The sequence below is a fragment of the Marmota marmota genome, unplaced genomic scaffold, assembly GCF_001458135.2.
Source record: "Marmota marmota marmota unplaced genomic scaffold, marMar, whole genome shotgun sequence".
NCBI lineage: Eukaryota > Metazoa > Chordata > Mammalia > Rodentia > Sciuridae > Marmota > Marmota marmota.
In genome coordinates this window covers 1,761,068-1,781,234 of record NW_026000242.1, presented here as the reverse complement: position 1 = coordinate 1,781,234, position 20,167 = coordinate 1,761,068, and the positions used below count along the sequence as shown (strand labels likewise).

The following is a 20,167-nucleotide window of genomic DNA, read 5'->3' as shown; positions in this document are numbered from 1 at the left end:
TATCATACCTGTAGGTGAATAAGATACACTCACCATTGACCAAAATACAATTGAAACTAAGATCTTCTTTAATGCTCTGAAAAAATGATAAATCAAAGAACTTAAAGAACAGTGTTTGCTTCTCAAACGATGATGAGTCCATCCATTGTTTCATTCACTCACTCTGACACCCCATTTCAAATGAAAAAATGGTATAAAGATTATCTCGACTGACCCAATTAATGAGAATTAATAAGCACTAAAATTCTATTGGTTTATTTTTTCACCCACCAGATCATAAAATCCTTATATCTAAAAAAGAAGATGTTAATCTTTCATATCTGATTAAGTGCATACAAGCTGACTGAGTAAGTTGGGAAATGGATGGACAGACAGATGAATGGATGGATGGATGGATGTTAGATGGTAGATCATGGATGGTAAATGGATGAAAGGATGGAAGGATGGATGTATGGATGGATGGATGATGGATAAGTATGCAGATTTCAAAAATAAGTAAATATGTGAATGGATTTGTCTTCTGATAACCATTAGAAATTGTTGCCAGATTTAGAAATAAAAATTGTTCACAAAGATTGACTAAAAATTACCTAACCCTAAGTATCGAATGAATATAAGTCATATAGTCATTACAAAGTAAATTACTAGAAAAGTAAAAATAAGGATGATATCATTACACAGGGACATTTTAATATCCAAACCCCCCCACCACAGCCCCTGAAGCCTTTGAATTAGTGGACTTACCAGTACTACCCACTTGTGGTAGAACAACTTTAATCAGCAACACATCACTCACGCCTCTCCACAATCAGGATGACAAATGTGGTCCTCAAAATGTTCCACCTGGAGGTGTTTGGGGGCAGCTAACTAGGAGGGGGCTCCCAGAGAAGACAAAGGAGTTGACACCATGAGGTCACAGAGCTACTCCCTCTCCCCCTTCAAAAGAAACTACTTTCCTGCATTGACTTCAGAATCTAGAGGAAGCCAACAAAGTGTTATAGCAGCGCGGCACAATATGTGGTGGAGAGTCCTCAGCTTGCTGTCTTGGTTCCATTTGCAAGGTAAGTACTTAGAGTGAATGCCTTTATTGTTCAGCTGACTTAATATTTTTCCAAATCTACCTATCAGCCTGTCAACTGCATGCATAAGGGACCCACTGTGGAAGACATGGCAAGTAAATTTGCTAAGGCTTTTCGAGCCACTCCCAAATCACAAACCCAAGAAATATTATTCCATTTGTTGAATATCTTGTTCAATTGCTAATGGGATGGAAACGATCATTTTAGTGTGTGTCTCTGTGGGATCTCTGTCATGATAAAATGTAACAAACTTACTAGGCTCTGTCTTTAAAGGATTTACCAGTTGACAGAGAATCAGTTTTGGATTTAGAGACTTCCTTGTAATATAAGTTCTAGTCAAACAATTTAAGTTCTCTACAACTCAGTTTCCGTATCTTAAAATGAAGATGATAACAATGTTTGATCTACCAAACTCCCTGGATTGTCATAAGAATTAAATTTCAAATTTGAAAGCACTTTGTAATTGACTACATAACTTGTGTTTAGTTTAGAGATAATAATAAGCCTGGTGAAAATTGTGCTCATTTTACATAAATCAGTTACATTGTACATTATTACTATAATTTGGTTTTTGAAGTATAATTCTAACGTAGCACTATGAAAATTAATTGTCTTATACTCTAACACCTGTGTCTGTAGAGAACACTGTTTAAAAATAAATATAGTACAGCCTGTTTAAAAAAAAGAAAAAAGTATAACATAGTTACCTTTTCTGCTCAGGTCAAATTATTTCTCCTCAAAAGTGGAGGCAAAGGTACAGACAATGACTCCTCATGACCCTGAGTCTGACTGCACTGCATTGTATCAGATGCATGCAGAGGAAACCACTTACAATCCATCGCTTAACCTTTATGTGTTTGTTTCCAAATATTGAATCTGCAGTTCTGTATTGTCAAACACACTTACCTTTCTAAATTTGCATTCACTGTAGAATGGCATCTGAAAGATGTTATTTCAAAAAACTAGATTCCCTATTTTACACAGCATTGAGGAAGTGGTGAACACAAAGGTGCCTTCTTTTTGGTCCCTGTACCCTGAGGCACTCAACAAGGATTCAATTTAGTAACAAATAATATTAGTTTTTTCAATAAGTGGAATAAAGAAGAATCGATGGATTCAGAAAGACTACTTTTAGACAGCTAAAATTAGAACGATTTCAATTATTCCTAAGTTTAATTCCCTTTAACTGATCTTAACTTTTTCAGGCTTAAAATTATTGCCTCATTAAGAAAAAATACCTCATAAAAATAAGTTTCAAAATAAACAGCAAAAATGGTGCATTAGACTAAACTTAGGACAAGTTTTCTAGAATATAAGCTATTCAAACACCTTTTTTGGCAGGGGGGCAGTGGGGAGGGGTACTCTGGTTACCTGGTATTGAACTCAGGGGCACTCAACCACTGAGCCACATCCCTAGTGCTATATTTAAATACTTTTTATATAAAGAGGAAACATATTTATTGTGTCATGCACAGTGCTGGCACATTATGTTAATTACATTTAACCTAGCAAAAATACTGAGGTAGGTGTTGATATCCCCAATTTACAGATAGGGAAATTGAGGTTAAAAGAAGTTAAATAACCTGTCCAAGTTTTCATAGCCAGTAAATAGTAACATAAACATCAACCTGTAAAGCACACAGTAAATGTGTTATCTCATGAAACTTTGAATTAAGGTGTGTGTGTGTGTGTGTGTGTGTGTTGTATTATAATAGAAAATGTGTTCCCGATGTGGATTGAAAGTTTGAAAGCTACTGATTACACAGTTTGGAAGATTCAATACTGAAAAATATCCTAGTTTGAAGATTCATCCAAGGGACCATCCATCCCAGGGCATCTATGTTCAATGGTGTTTGAACAGCTATTGTGAACTCAGGCCCATCAGAGTCCCAAATAGGGAAGGCTCCAATCATGCAGATTTCTTGTCAGTGAATCATCAATTTTGGCAAAGCAACACATTGTCAGCCTATTTCAGCAAATTAAGTGATGGGAAGATCATAGCTGCTTCTACTGCACAACTTCTGACTGCCAAGAATTTTTAGACCAAAAACAGTCCCATAATCTTGGACCCTGCCTTCTTTTCAAAGCTATTCCCAGAACAGATAATATCTAGGATGGATAAAACTCAATAAGAACGAAGTTTTCAAAATTAATTTCACTTACTTACATTGTAGACAATGAAACTATCAAATTCATCAAAATTTCATCACTGTATTCTGGCTACTTAGTGTACGGTAGGAAATGTAAAGAAAAATTGCAAAACTGAACAGTTATTTTGTTCTTTTGTAATTGAGACAGCTTCTTTAATGCTATATTGAAAATAAATTGATTTTGAAAAGTCTGATTTTTTCCACACTTACAGTTTTTTCTCTATTGATTCTACATTAAAATAATAAAACTCTCTTTAAGTAATGATCTGAATTGAAGCATATGTTTGCTTACTACCTCATAGCAGTCATGTAAATAGGGTTCTGGTTTAAGAGTTAACTCATTGTGTATTTCTGGTTTTAATTTAGTTCTAGTGTCTGTTGTTTGATATAATAATTACAAAGCAAGATTAGCACCCTAGTAAAATATTTACCTCTTAAGATGTCCATTAATTTATATTTACCCATAAACTCAACCAATATCTAAAATCTTATGTTGTGCTAAACCCCAATAATATAAAATGAATGGATGGCAAACAATTTTTCCATGAGAAGTTTGTAATTTATCCACAGAGATGTACCTGTAATCAAATTAATTATAAAGTAATGTGCCATGTGCTATAATAGAAGTATATGCAAAGCCTTTGGGCATCTAAAGGAGAGAATAAGTTATGGTGGGGAAGAGGAAGGCCAAGGCCTGATTGGAAATTCTGACAAAGTGGTGTAATGTGAGTTCAGTCTCCAAGTTGAGTCTCAGAGGAGATAATAAAGGCATTCGAGGTCAGGAAAGCAACACAGACAAAGGCAAAGTGTCTCTGGGACCTAGAAATTTTAGGACACAGCAAATGACCATTTGCACGAAATACCTGAAGAGAATATCTGCAGATGATACTGGAAGAGATCACAGGAGAAAAGTCATGGGGGATTTTGCCCTGATTCCTACAGGCAATGGAGTCATGTTGAACATTTTAATAAAGAAGAAACATGATCAAATTTATGATTTTAAAATGTAATTCTAGAAGCAGATGAGGATGATGAATTAGAGGGAGGAGAGAGTAAAATGTGGTCATGATGGTCCAGGAAAGAAATGATGGCAGTCCCAAATAAGACAGCAACAATAGTGGGAAAAAGGGGAATAAAATGATCAAAGAAATTTTTAGGAAAGACAAGAGGTGAGGGTGCCTGTCAAATGTCTGTTTTGCAGTGAACTGGTGATGACATTAATGTTAATATAAGAAATCACTGGGACAGAGCAGGTGATATATTTTATCAGGTATGGGAGGACACAGAGGGCAAGAGAAAGAATGAATTCCACCTCGACATGTTTCTCTGAAATGGTTTTAAATTTACTACATGCAATAATTGTATTATTAAAGCAATAAAAGAGAATATTTTATTCTTCTTTCAGTCTGCTATGATGACCTATAATAGAGGTAAAGATCACAAACAGTAAGCCCCCAAATTTTGGGAAAGACCAAGAACTCTTAAGAGCACTCTGGTTTTATCTGTGTGTGCGTTGGTAGGTGGCTGTGACTGCTGTTTGCCCTTTTGCTTGAGAGTTGATCACATGTGCTTTGGCATGAAGCCATCCACTGATAGGACAAATAGTTCATGGGATTGTGTGCAGAGCTGATGGTGAAGGTCACAGCTTCCATGTCTATATTGAGTATGCATTATATAATGTTGTTTTGGTCTACAACATATACAATGGCAGTTCTATAAGATTATAATATAGCCTATGGTGTGTACTAGCTATTTCATCTAGGTTTGTGTAAGCACACTCTATGATATTTGTTCAATAATGAAATCTCCTGATACTTTCCTCAGAATGTATCCCTGTGTTAAACAATACATGACAGTATAAACCAAAAACGATCTATAACCCCAGGCTCAGATAGAAGTCTCCTAACACGTGGCCATGTAAGGCTGGATGCTTCCAGTCAGAGACACCAAGCCCTAAAGCCAATAATCCACCCAGTCAACATGACCTACCAGTAAGAGGTGGTGACCTCACAGGAGAGACTCCACATCATTTATTGTCTAGCTGTGTGTGGAGCCACAATAGGGAAAAATTGCAGGTAAGAGCTCTGAAGCCCAGGTAGGGAGGACTAGAAGTAGGTACATGGTGCTCGGGGTCGACATAAGAAAGGCTAAGGGTGAATGAGGATACTGAACAAGGCTGTGGAGTTTACAGGGGAGGAAGTGGTGAACACAAAAACACCTCACACCTCAAACTAAGGTGAAAGTTTGACTACAAAATTAGGTAAAAGAAAACTAAAAAAGACAAGTTCCAATTTAGTTTCCAATGATAATGAGAGAATCATGGGGAACTCTGCCTCAGAAGAGGTGTCACCCAGACTTGAGCACAGCACCCTCCTCTCCCACCCTTCTACATCACCTGCGCACACTGAACAAGATTTTTAAACACTACAGTTAAAGGAAAGTTGGGTGGGCCTGTGGCTTTTCACTGAGGCTATTTTTTCTTTCTACAATGATTTCCTGTCACTAAATCAAACACGGGGTCGACATGATAAGACTGCAAATATATAGGCCTGTATAGCCAAAAGCAAGCCTTGCAGCAAGGTGTATTCTCTGCTTCAAACGCAGCCCTTCCATGTGCAGTGCAGGCATCCATCCCTCTATGATCCTTGTGGGCAGTCTGCTCAGCAGCCTGATACTAAATTCTCAACAACAAGAGCAAATACTAATCGTAGGATATACTGCACTTTAGAGTATGCTAAAAAGTCTTACCACATTTCATCACAAGAGTCAAAAGACACAATTCAAGCCAGGAGCAGTGGCACATGCCTATAATCCCAGCAGCTCATGAGTTCAAAGCCAGCCTCCACAACTTAGTGAGACCCAAGCAACTTAGCGAGACCTGTCTCTAAATAAAATATACATTTTTAAAAAATAAATAAGGTTGGGGGGTGTTGCTCAGTGATTAAGCACCCCTAAGTTCAATTCCTGGTTAAAAAAAAAAAACACAATTTAGTTCCTAAGCATGTGTCCTAACAGAAAGACAAATGATATATACATCTTTAAACTGGGAAATATTTATTCCTATCAGGTGCCTATAAATCCCACCATTCTCATCATACCAAATGCAGAATTTCTGTGTGCAAATTTTATCAAAGGTGACATTGGCAAAAGTTCTAAGTGCCTACTTCTTGACCCAAAGGATTAAATTAGTGCATGTTTCTTAACTCTAGTTTTTATTTGATTGTTAATTCAATGTTAACTTTCTTCCAGGAACTTGCCCCTGTTTCTCAGTATTATTTTTTTAATTAATTTTTAATTGGAGCATTGTAATTATACAGAACAGTGGGATACATTGTGACATATTTGTGCATGCACATAACATATTTTGGTCAATTTCATCCCCTAATACTTCCCATTTTCATCCCCTAATACTCCCCTCCTACTTCCCCCAGTCCCCATCCTCTACTCTACTGGACACCCTTCTGACTTCATGTGTTTCTCAGTATTCTTATTAACACAATAAGGCAAAGATATCTGTCTATTGCCTGTATTATAGTGCCATGATGAGAACTGACATTACTTTTCAAGCTACACTGTAATAGTCTCTGTAAGAAATTAATTTTAGAGAAATATAAGACACAGTCATAAAAATACAAACACTTCAGTGTGCTTCTGGGAAGCAAGACTTATGCATGAGAACTGTGCACAAGGATCATCATAACTTCCGTAATGCAATTGGCTCTAAATTCAAATCTTGGCTGGGAAGCTGCTGAGCCTTGGAACTTTGATTTCTTCAAAGTCAGCCTCTGCAACTTAGTGAGACCCAAGCAACTTAGCAAGACCTGTCTCTAAGTAAAATATACATTTAAAAATAAATAAATAAATAAATAAGGTTGGGGGATATAAATTGGGAATAATGACACCTTCTCCAGAGTTAATGGTTTTTGGCCTGAATAGCTAGGCTTGCTATTTGTTGGTGAAATCTAGAAGAACACATTTCAGAAGAGAAAATCAAAAGTTTGCTTTTAGGGTGTAGTTCAGTGGTAGGGTATTTGCCTAGCGTGTGCTAGACCCTGGGTTTGATCCCTAGCACTGCAGGAAAAGATGAAATTTTTACTTGTTAGGTTTGAAATGCCTCTTAGATAAATCTAAATGGAATCACCAACAATATAACAAGGCCAGATGAGATATCTAGGGAGTGAGTGGAAGACAGAGAAGAGATCCGAGGTCTCTTTATTTGACAGGACAGATAAATGAGGAGAACCTAGGAATGGAGGATGAGAAGCAGAAACAGCAGTGAGTTAGGAGGAGCATAGGGAACCCGAGGCCTAGGGAGCCAACTATCTAGGGAGCAGTGAGTGGTCAGTTACAGCAAAGGCACACAGAGGTTGGAAAGGTAAGTCCTGTAAATAGACCTTTGGTTTTGGCAATGAGAAATACCCTGGTGACCTTGACAAAGAAAAGAGCAGCTTCCATGGATTGGTGGAGTTGAACGCCTAATCAGAAAGAGAAGAGTAAAAGGAAAAATGTAGATAATTCTTCAGCAAATGCTTTAATAAAAGAGAGAGAAATAAGGCAGTAAGTAGCTGGAGAGGAAGGTGGCATAGCATTTTGGTTTGCTTTATCATATGGGAGAAATAGCCTGTTTGTGTACAGATGAGAATGATGTTGTTAAAGAGAATAAAAACCCGATGATACAGAGGAAAGGGGGAGCCATGCAGGAGGGAAAGCCTTCATCAAACAAAGAGGGATGGGGACAGGATCACCTCCAGTCCACCCCCAGTGACGCAAGGCAGGTGGAATGAGCAGTCTAAAGTTTTTGGATTTGATTTTGTAGTGGGAGCACACAGTGGTTTGTGAGCAGCACATTTTTAGAGCAAGACTGGTACACACATCTGCAAATAGGTTAATGTTTTCACAGCAAAAAAATTAACGTGATGAAGAAAGGAGAGAAGTGGAAGGGAATTTCACAATTTTATTATTTCACAGAGTTCTAACAATCTCTCTCTCTCTCTCTCTCTCTCTCACACACACACACACACACACACACACACACATACACATACACATAAACCTTTCCCTCCATCAAATAATGATAGTTTGCCATGCACTAACTCCATCCCTGGCACCTAAAGTCCAAAATAGAAAGAACACATTATAACTAAATGATCCTCAAAATCCTTAATCCTCCGGAGCTGTTCCAGTTGCAACAAGCATATTGTCACTCTAATGACCTCTTTGAACATCTACAGAGGACTTCAGAATGTCTAGGAAGGAACAGTCTTGAAACATTTGGGAAGGAGGTGTCAGGTAAAGAGCTGCAGAGCTGCTATGAGGCTTTGTCTTTTGACACTGACCTTTCCAATTTTTTTTTTAAAGCAAGATTTGAGGGTCAGCTCAGCTCCTCTACAAAATAATAAAAGTATGTGATGCTTACTATGCACTCAGTACTATTTTAGTTTCTTTACATATCACTTGAAAATCTTAACAACTCTATGAGATGAATAATATAATTTTTTTAATGTTAAGAAACAACTTGCCCAAGTTCATACTATTAGTGGAGGAGCCAGGATTCCAAATCAGGCAATTTAGTTGAGGATTTGTGTTTCTTTTTATTTTATTTTTTTCAGTGCTAGGGATTGAGTCCAGGCAAGCACTCTGCCACTGAGCTATACCCCCAGCCTGAATGTGTATGTTTTCACTTTGTCATCATACACCACCCATGTTAAGGACAGAGATATGAATATAATACAGCTCCTCTCTGCATGAGGTTCAGAGGGTACCCCCCTAGAGGTCCAATGACAGATAAGAGAATCAAGAGCTGAAATGTTCTCAGGAATTTTGAACCCTCGGTCTGAAATAACCAAATAAACCTGACTTAGGGAGAACATAAAATCTGAATTTGGTTTCCAAAGTGCAATGTATCAGCACAGCTGAGAGAAATATGTTGTGACCACAAGTTCTCTGGAAAAAATCTGAGTGTTTTTGGTGACCATAAACTCAGCACAAGCCCAGCAAGGTGTTATGAACTCAAGAGCAAAACACTGGACTTAATAGTAAAAGGGAGGCCAAGGGTTCCATGGTGTGGCAAGTGAAAGTCCCCCTGAGCTCTGGCCAGCTGAGAGGACATCTAAGTCCATTCTTCCAAACATAGAGTAATATTTTTGGAGGAACACTGACAAACTATGGTATATTTAGTTGTGGCAGATGGGGAAGGGTAAAGAAATGATAGTGAAACTAAAGACTTATCTTCTTTAACTATTTGGCCATGCCATGGAAAAGTCAGTAGAAGACAAGTTTATCTTCACAGGACAGAAAAAAACAAGATCAAAGTGTGAAGTCATAAGATGACAGGTTTGGCTCCTTGGCACCACCACCCACCCCATTCCAACCCCAGGCTCTGTCTTAAGGCTTAGATGACTTCAAGATCGGGGTCTCCATTTGCTCACTTTTTCCTTGGTTGACTTTATATTCATATCTCTATCCTTAATATAAATGGCATATGATAACATGGTTAAAGCACATACTCAGGCTTGGGGTATGTGTAGTTCCATGGCAGAATACTTGGCTAGCATGTGTGAGGCCCGGGCTTAATCCCCAGCACTGAATAAACTAAAATAAAACAAAAAGCAAACACAAATCCTCAGCCAAATTGCCTGGTTTAGAATCCCAGCTCCTCCACTAACAGTATGAACTTGGGCAAATAGTGTGTCTTGTTTTTCTTAACGTATACACACACACACACACACACACACATAAATGTACATATATTTCATCTCATAAAGATATTGAGATTTTCAAGTAACATGTAAAAAACCTAGAGCAGTACTAAGTACATATGACTTCCCAAATTTTTGTTATCAACAAAACTCCCTTTGGTGAAATTCTATTGTCATTTTAAAACATCTCCATTAATAGTACCTTTATTCCTCAATTATGGGTTGATTTTATAAATGAGAATATTTCCAAATAACCAATGACCAAACCTAAGCAGAATTTTGATTTGAGGCCTCAATGCTTTTTTTTTTTTTGAAAACACAATTCATTTCCTCCCCAGCCCCCACCCTAGAAAGAGAACTCAGGGCCTCTGGCATGTTAAGCAGGCTACACCTCCAATTCCATATATCTCTTTTTATTGACTCATTGTTCACTATAGTATTGGCTGGTGATATGGGTATTTTTCCATTAGGACTCAAGGAAACTGTTTTCTCATGAAAGTCAACATTGAATACAATGTAGTAATCCCAAGTTATTATCGCTGGAAGCTAGATTGAAATTAATGACCTTGGAATGGAACACACAAAAAGCGCTGCACCAATCAATTTCCAAAGCTCCCCAAAGCATTTTTCCTAATACTTAAAGTTGATCACAAGGAAATAAACTCTGCTTTTGTTTCTTTTTCTCTTTTGTGGTGTAAGATAGAACATGTTGTATTTGTTATTCACAATTTATAACCCTATGGTTTTCTTCAGCTTATGAAAATGTTTTATAACTTTATTGATACGAATTGTCCTCAGAAAAAAAATGTTCTTAATTTAAAATGTGAAGAAATCATTAAAGGAGAGCCAGGTGCAGTGGTGCACCCCTGTCATCCCAGAGAATGGGGAGGCTGAGGCAGGAGGATCACAAGTTCAAGACCAGCCTCAGCAACTTAGTGAGGACCAAAGCAACTTAAATGAGGCTCCATGCAACTTCGTGAGACCCTGTCTCCTAATGGAGGGCAAGGCTGGGGATGTGACTCAGTGCAAAAGCCCCTCTGGGCTCAATCCTAGTACCAAAAAAAGAAAGAAAGAATGAGAGGAAATACATGTGCCAAATTAGCAGTAAAATCAGTTTATTTTTCTATCATTTTCTTTCTGGGGGCATAAGTTTGCAGCTATATAGAACTAATTGTTAATTATTTTCGGGGGGGGCATGATTGAGAGGAATTGGACCCTCAGGTTTACCTGGAGAAAGTGCTACTGTGGCAAATTGAATTGGAGATCTTAGAACATCCTCCCCCTGGGTAGAAGCTCACTGGCAGGTGGAGGTTTACTTACTCTAAGTGAAGGACAGCTCCGTAATTCATGACAGCACTTCTTTTTGGTCCGTGCTGGAGATCCAATCCAGGGCCCTGCCCATTGTGGGTAAGCTGTCCTGCCACAGAGCTACACCCCAACATTTGTTCACAGAACTCTGGACATACAACTTATACATGAAGGTACAAGTTACCCATTTTATAAACTGAGGCCAGGAAAGCTTAGTCTTTTGGGGGGTCTCATCGCTTAGAAAGGATGACTTAATTATAAACACATGTATTTTGATATCCACAGCCCTGGGTACAGAGTCCGGTTCCATGACCTCTGTGACCTTGAGCCTCTGGAACCTCATCTGTAAAGTGATGACAACTCTTCTTTGTAGGGTTAGTTTGAATATTACAGTTAAGCAGCCTAGGCTGTGTAGTTCCTGGTCTGGGACACAGCGAGTGCCCCCAGTTGTCCAACTTCCCTTTTTTCCTGTTAAAACCCGACTCCTCCATTCAGACTTCAAGGCAGCGTCCCCTCCTCCTCCACGTGGCATCTCTACACTTCCCACACACAGTGCTGGCTCTCTCCTCATATTTGTGGGTATTTGCTTTTATCTCAATTTCTGCAAGAATATGCAATAAATGATTGAATGACTGAGCGTGGTTGTGTAGAGACGAAATCCCCGCCTCCCGCCTGGTGCGGCCAGGCACTGACAACTTGACTGTCCGGATTCTCTTCCTCCACAGAGGCCTTTCTCACCAACCACACGGAAACCATCACCGTGGAGGAAGGGCAGACGCTCACTCTGAAGTGTGTCAGTTCTCTGGGGAAGAACGCCTCCCTCCAGTGGCTGGCCCCCTCAGGCTTTACCATCTTTTTAAATGAGCATCCTGGTAAGTGAATGAAAGAGAAAAAAATACACACACACACACACACACACATACCAGACCTTGACCTAAGGGATTTTCCATCCTGACAGGTTAGTGGGACAGAAAGCTGCATGAGTCACCCTAAGGGTGGGCTCAGCCCTCCTACTGCACACGTGAATCACGCCTCCAAAGCCAGTCATTTGACACATGGCTGCTTTTCTGGGGGCAGGAAGTCTGAAATGGAAACCCCACCAGAATGGTTGTTAAATGGGCTCAAATTACAAAGCACCTTTCTGTGTCCCCACCTCACCCCCACATTGCTTTTTGACTCTCGGTGACCATGAAACACCCACAGCAAAATGAGAAGCAGACAGTGGATCGACCTGGGGGCCCTCACCTCACGTAGCCCACATTATCACCCCACCTCTGAAGCCAGCTGCTTTGTTAGTCATCTGAGCAATCAAAAGTCACATTTCAAAGCCCCCTTTCAGAAATCTCTTTTTCCTCCCGTTGGTCTGAACATAAAATCAAGACCTCTAAGCGGTAGGAATTGACAAAGCCGTTTCTCTCTTCTCAAACACACATTAAATGAGCACTAGATGCCTGAAGTGGAAATCAAGTCTCAAAAATCTATTTCATTCATCTCTTGGACTTTGGACAAGATTTTACTAAAGCCTTCCCTTTATCATGAGACTATCTCATGTCTCAGTTTAATATTCCTAACTGCCAGATATTTGATAAAGCATCTACGACAGCAAATTCTATTCTTGTTTACAAAGCAGAGTACCAAAAAATTTTATATGCTTTGAAAACATGAAATATTGATATATTAAACATAAAATAACCATATATACCATTTCAAGCTAAACCAACTATTAATACCAGATTCCAATAGAATAAGAAAGTACTAATTGATAAAAGTTCTAGAGAAATAAACTTTAAGTAGAGATATTTCTGTTAAATAATGCTTTCTGGTGTTTTATTTCATTTTTCTTTTGGGAAATTGGGAGAAGATGGAAATTCTGGGATTTCAGCTGCATAATGGCTTGATCTGTCTCTGTGGTTCTGCACCTGGAATGGTCTTGCCCTCCAGAAGATTGAACCATGTCTGGAGATGGTTTGGGTTGTTAGAAATAGGTCAGGGGGCTGCTTCTGGCATCTAGCAGGTGAAGGCCCAGGACGCTGCTGAACATCCTACAATGAACCGTATTGCATCCATCACAAAGAATTATTCTCTCAAATGTCAACAGAGCAGAGATTGAGAATCCCAGAATTCTAATTCATATAATATCAGTACCCCAGGACACACAACTATTTAAGGTTCAACTATTTTAGGTTTGTTCATATTATACATCTTAACAGTTTTTAAAAAAAAATAAGCAAAACCACTAATTTCCAGAGTCTCTGTTTGTTAGGGGATCTTTGACTGCAGATGGAAACCCCATGTCAGTCATAGTCAAGAAGAGAGCTTGTTATTGGCTGGAACTTCTTAGAGTTTCCTTTTTTTGGCATTGGCTAAACACCTGGAAGGACTAAATCATAATCTATGGGAATCTTCAAACAATAACGAACATGTCTAAATTTAAAAATGCTTAGCTTTAAAAAAAAATCACTTAGCTGGTGCATTTATCGGTGCATATATCTCCATTCTTGAATTCCCTGTGACAATATGACCTTCAGTGAATCAAATTTCAAAGAGGTAAATCAGTGGAGCACTTACCTTGGAAAAACAACTAGAATCCTACAATCTGAATCTTTGTCCCGTCTAGCATTCGTAATTTCCTACAAGTACAAACAAAGCAATTTGTTTATTTCGCAGATCCACTATTGAAATATTTTATTTCCTAAACTATCTTTGAGAAGCACCCAGCTGATCACACTAGAATTTGGAGGGTGGCTCAAACGAAGACATTTGTTCCTTTAAAGTATGAAAATCAAAAGCTATTCCTGTGAATGATCAATCTGTATTCATCTGACACCTTTCCTCATAACAGCTCTATTTTCTTCTTGTACAGCTTTAAAAAATTCCAGATACCAGCTTCTTCATCACTCTGCCACCCAGCTCTCCATCAGTGTGCCCAGCGTAACCCTGCAAGATGAAGGAACATACAAGTGCTTACGTTACAGCAACTCCGTGAGCACAAAGGAAGTGAAAGTGACTGTGTTAGGTGGGTACCCCAGCAAGTAAACCCAGGCAGGGGGAATGTAGTTACCATTTTTAAATCTTGACCTTTTAGTTTACAAAGTGTTGCTAGTAAGAAAGCATTTCCTGGGGGCACCTCTGCTATCTTTTGTAAAAGAAAATGAAATAGAGTATTTTGAGTGACAAGCTCTAGATTAAACTGTGAACTTGTGAATTTATTTGCCTTTGGCATCAATTGAATTTTCTTTCCGGGAAACTAAAAGAAAAAAGAATTAAAACTGGATGAGCTTCAACTGTATGCTGGCGCCATGTGAGACTCTAGGGGATCCAAAAGGAATCAGGCGCAACCTCTGCCCATTGGGGTTTGCGCTCTATTTAGGAAGGTAAACTAAAAGAACTTGGTGACAGTGAATCCTAAGTTAGGATGGAGTCGCGTGTAGTTGCACTGGATGCTCTGCTCACATCCTCTCCCAAACAATTCCTCTTTTCTGTTGGGGGGTATGCAGAGGAAGTGAGTCTCCTGATCATTGGGGACTAGCTCAGTTCTGCAGATGGTCAGTTGTGACCAGTATATGTCTTACCATCTTTTGGTGGCAGAACAGAACAATTAAAAAACATTACTTTATATCCATCTCTAAATAACATAATCCCACAACTCACATAAAATAATTCCTCAGACTTCTCTGGTTGAATTACAGTGTGACGCCTGTCGTAAAGGAAAGGCCTGGTGGGAATGTAACGAGAAGGAGTGACTCTCTTGAGTGCCTGGAGCATCAATGTGACTCAGCTCCTCCGTGCTTTCTCCCCTGTGTGACTGGCCACCTGTGGTGCCAGTCTGGTTCAGGCTGGTCATGTGTCCTTCTGGGCTTTCAAAACTCTGCTATCATTGCCTGAAATACTTCATCTTTTTTTAGTTTTATGGAGCTGGGGATTGAATCCATGGCTTCACACACACTAAGCACCTGTTCTACACTGAGCTACAACACGTGATCCTTTAATTAAGAGTTTAGGGGCTGAGTATTCCACCAGACTGTCAGCTCCTCAGAAGACCCTGTCTTTTTCATCTTTGTGTTGTCAGCATGTGACATATCTAGCGCATGCTTGGAGCCAATAAGTGCCTTGACAGTGTCTCAATGGCAGATATACAAGTTAAATAAAGATAGAAGAGCAACATTCTAGACCAAAGTAGAAGTGGGATAGAAAAGAAGAAGAAATAAGCCCAACTAAAAAGTATTTCCAAGACAAAAACATAGAGAAATAGGACCAATGGGTCCTTTATAAGAGAGAGTGCCTTTGATGTCAGGAGGGGACAGAAGTAACTGACTTTGAGATAAGTCATAGACTCAGGAAAGTTTAGAACTGAAGGAGCCATCTCCTTCACATCACAGGTGAGAAAACACTGGTGTGCCAAAAAGCTGGGGAACTTACCAAAGTTCTTACAACCAGCCAGTGATAGAGGTAGGTCCGGAATCCAGGTATCTCCCTCACCTAGTGTCTACCAACCAAATACAATAATATATCACATTCAAATTGTTGTAAAATCATCTGTTTTGGAACTTTCAGGGACTAATTACACCCTGAGTGACAAACAGTCTGACTTCAGCTAAAGAAACTTTGCAAGCATATAACAGCCCTTCAACATGATTGGATTCAGGGAAAGATAAAGTGAAAAATGTGCCCATTCATTGGATTATGTCCTACAATCATCCCTACAGAATCTTAGGCTCTGTGCTTTGCTCAGATATGATGACCAACTAAGTAAACATAGAAAAATCAATTTCCTTCTAGCAACTCCTGTGAAGCCAACCTTGGAAGCTTCAGTTATCAGAAGGTTAAATGGAGAAGACCATGTCGTACTTAAATGCTCCACTACAAGAAGCAAGCCCCCACCACAGATAACCTGGCTACTGGGGAATGGCATGGAGATATACAGTAAGGAGAGAAACCAGTTCTTTGTTTACCTTTCTCCTTAGATTTATAATGAATTTTTAAATGTTCTGGCGCCCTCTGGTGGCCAAAGGTATCAAAATACCATTGAATAATTCATCTATTCTGTTTCCAGAGAAATTATTCTTATAACCAAACCAATGTTATGCCTTGATACTAAAAGGCTAATTGCAGAAAATAAAAATGCTTTTGCTTAAAACAAGGTAGAAATAAAGTGGAATATTTATAACATTTTCCTAAAACTTGGCAATATTTCCTAAAGTAAGAAGTGTAATATAGTTATTACCTGTGAACAGAAAGTTTTTTGCAGGCATAAAATTGAAAATATATTTTATAAAGTACATATATGAGCATATGGGGATTCTTCAAAAGACTAGAAGTGTAACCATCATATGACCCAGCTATCCCACTTGTTTAACTAAAATTAGCATACTATAATGATACATGCATGCCAATGTTTATAGCAGTGCAATTCACAATAGTCAAGTTATTGAACCAGATTAGGTGTCCATCAGGAAATGAAGAAATAAAGAAAATGTGGTATATATAGGCAATGAAGTTTTAATCAGCCATAAAGAAGAATGAAATCATGTCATTTTCAGGTAAAGAGATGGAATTAGAGCACATCGTGCTAAGTGAAATAAGTCAGACTCAAAAAATCAAGGGTCAAATGTTTTCTTTCATATACAGAAGCTAGAGAGAAAGAGAATGGAGAAAAAAAGAAATATTTAAAAAGGTGAGGATCTCACAAAAAATAGACGGAAGACCAATAGAGTAGAGGAAAGCTATCAAGAGGGAGGGAGGAGAAGAGGGCATGGGAACGTAGTAGGGAATGAAATCTACCAGATTATGCTATATCTATGTATGAATATACCACAAATAATCATATAATATATATAATCTCATCTGATATGATTAAAATACACTAATTAAGTAACAATAACTACTATAAGGGAAGTCAGTCAGAGCAGAGTCAGCAGATCAGGAGAGAGAGCAAGGGAGGGAAAAGGAGGGTACTTGGAAATGAGATTGATCGAATTATGTTGTTTGCAGGTGTGAATGTGGCATTGTAAATCCCACTATATGTTTAGTTATTAATGAATTAACTAAAAATGGTAAAAATTTTAAAATAGAATCAAACTAAAAAATAAAATACATATATGGATGCTCCTTGACTTACCATGGGGTTACATCTCAACACATCCACTATAAATTTAAAATATCTTAAACGAAAAATACACTTAATACACCTAACCTATCAAACATTAATCATGCTTTGAACACTCACATTTTAGCCTATACATGGAAAAAAAAATCCAATACAAAGACCATTTTATAATAAGTGCTGAATATCCTTTTTTAAATTTTATTTACTTTTTTATTTGTTCTACTTAGTTGTACATGATAGCAACATGCATTTCAATTCATTGTACACAAATGGAGCACAACATTTCAATTCTCTCGTTGTTCATGGTGTAGAGATGCACCATTCGTGCAATCATGCACATATCTAGGGTAATGATTTCCATCTCATTCCACCATCTTTCCTACACTCATAACCCTTCCCTTCGCCCAATCAAATGTTCCTCCATTCTTCCCAAGGACCCCCACCCCACCCCATTATAGATCAACATCCACTAATCAGAGAAAACATTCAGCTTTTAGTTTTGGGGGATTGACTTAACTTCACTTAGCATTATATTCTCCAACTCCATCCATTTATTTGCAAATGCCATAATTTTATTCTCTTTTAATATTGTGTAATATTCCATTGTGTGTGTATGTGTGTGTGTGTGTGTGTGTGTATATCTCAGAGTTTCTTTATCCATTCACCTATTGATGGGCATCTAGGTTGCTTCCACAGTTTAGCTATTGTGAACTCAGTGCTGAATATCTTGTGTAATTTGATAAATATTCTACTGAAAGTGAAAAACCAGAATGGTCACATGGTATGCTTTCAACCATCGTAAACACGAAAAATCTTAAGCCATCATAGGTCAAAGACCGAATGGATTTGGAACAAACAAGATCTTCCTTATATAATGTAGTACCGTGTCACACTCATAACGATAGATTAAAAATATTATGAGGACAAAGAATCCAAACTTTCAACCTTTAACTGAAACAGGCTAATTAATTAACTGTGGTGTTGGGAACTACTTAATGGTTTGCTTACATTTCAATATTCATTGTCTTTCATGGCTAAGTAATCATACATCCTTGAGAACTGTGAGGACCCTGTACAGTTAAGAATACTGAGGACCAAATAGAGTTTTAGAGAGAAAAGAACTAAAACCTGGATCGAATTCCCAGTCCATTGTCAATTCTACTTCATCGCAAGGCTTCTCCTTTAACTTGCCTTATTCATACAACCTGAGTAAGCTCCAGGTCCTTGTGTCCTTCTTATGAAATCACTGTAAGTTTTGAAGTTTTTCCCCAGTAGTGAAGAATTAGTTGGAACTCACCCACTCTTGTTCACCTGCTTTCCTTTGTGACCAGAGCCCACACACACAAGGCAGCTGGCTGAGGTTAGATTGCGGTTAGAAATTTAACATGTTTGCCACGAAGTCCGAGCCATTGGTCTCTAACAGAACCAAATCCATGGAAGAGCATTAAAAAGCCATGCTTTTTATCTCTCTTTAAATTTCTATATAGGCGGAACCCACCATGAATTTGAAGCTGATGGGAAGAAGTGCAACACGACCAGCACCCTTGTACTGCACACATACGGCAAAAACTCCACAGTGGACTGCATTGTCCGACACAAGGGCCTGCAAGGGAGAAAACTGGTTGCATCCTTCTGGCTTGAAGATTTGGGTAAGGGTTAATGATTGTCTTCAGTCATTTTACATTCACCTTCCTATTGCACTCTCAAACAAAATTAAATGGAGTGGGCAAAGTCCTTCAGAGTGAGATTACTGTCAACAAAGATCTCCTTAATAGCATGTTTCTGCAATGATTGAAATTTCTCCAGCTGAGGACAGAACTGTAAGGGTTCCAATGCCCAGAAGACTCCCAGCTGGGCGTGAGGTCTAGCAGAGCACCACATGCAAATAGCACCATTCTCTCTCTTTGATAATGACAGCTAGCATTACTTGACTGCAGATAGTTTTATTGCAATTACATTGTTGGAGAGAGCATGTGAAGCATACTGCATCGTTGTACTTGACCCAAAAGGAGATAGTAACTAAAATTTATCAAAACTAGTCAATATCGTTATATGTTCTTACAAAATAATTGCACAGTTACATTGAGTTGGTGGCCCTTTAGATATACTTTGCTGTCACTGTATTAAAGATTCCCCCAAAGTCCAAGAAATAATTAAAAACCCCCAAACAACTCTTCAAGCCAAGGATCCTATAAGAAGCTACAGGAATCACTGGCCTGTCAGTAGTAGATCTCTGAGCTTCATTATTTTACAAGGTACTTCTTGCTGGAAAATGAGATTCCTGAGTACAAGGAATTGCTCACACGAATGAAAGAGGAAAATGTTGGATGAGGATACATTACTGAAAAATCTTTTTGATCAAATGAAATAATTTATGACAAAAGGCACTCGTTCAGGGCAAGGTTGCTTAGTGGAACCTCACTAGGGAAGGCTGCCACGCTAATCTGTGCAGGCTGTTGCTGTGATCAGCAGGCCTCCTTCAAACTACCACATGCTGTCCATGGGCCCCTTTCTCACCAACCAAAAACAGTTTATTGAGGAAGCTGTAGTCGAAGACTCAAGGCCCCACAGTCTGGGCTGCACTGTAATCTTGTGTACCCACCCCTACCCCTTGGTGATTCCCCACACTTCCCCCTCCGCCAGTAGAATTCGAGCACAGAGTCATTTAGGTTCTTAAATAAGAGAACCAACAATGTTGGGTGGGAATGTATGTTTACTTTTCAGCAATGTTTCAAGCCATCTATCATTTTTTTCCCTCCTTTTATGCTATACTTCTATATGTCTCAAAATTACATCTAGAAATATTTATAAAAATAGGCTAAGATG

General features: G+C 38.6%; 1 protein-coding gene and 1 long non-coding RNA gene across 4 annotated transcripts in view; one reads left to right on the top strand and one right to left on the bottom strand.

Annotated features, from left to right (window-relative positions):
- The first annotated feature begins 776 nt into the window (after window positions 1-776).
- Crtam (cytotoxic and regulatory T cell molecule) overlaps window positions 777-20,167 on the top strand; it is a 31,923-nt gene continuing 12,532 nt past the window's right edge. Inside the window, exons 1-5 of one of the 2 annotated variants that reach the window (XM_048795727.1) lie at window positions 777-1,061; window positions 11,961-12,107; window positions 14,099-14,251; window positions 16,015-16,158; window positions 18,829-18,990. In XM_048795727.1, the coding sequence (XP_048651684.1) occupies window positions 908-1,061; window positions 11,961-12,107; window positions 14,099-14,251; window positions 16,015-16,158; window positions 18,829-18,990 (760 nt within the window). In that variant the 5' untranslated portion in view covers window positions 777-907. The remainder of the gene's footprint in view (window positions 1,062-11,960; window positions 12,108-14,098; window positions 14,252-16,014; window positions 16,159-18,828; window positions 18,991-20,167) is intronic. The other variant, XM_015490035.2, reaches the window with a different exon arrangement.
- On the bottom strand, window positions 13,045-18,942 carry LOC125613914. 2 transcript variants are annotated; one of them, XR_007344491.1, is made up of 6 exons: window positions 18,840-18,942; window positions 18,639-18,757; window positions 15,655-15,721; window positions 14,063-14,172; window positions 13,804-13,865; window positions 13,045-13,277 (listed from the first exon to the last, which is right to left on the bottom strand). It is a non-coding gene; the product is annotated as an uncharacterized LOC125613914 (long non-coding RNA). The 2 variants fall into 2 exon arrangements; XR_007344492.1 differs by having other exon boundaries at window positions 14,119-14,172.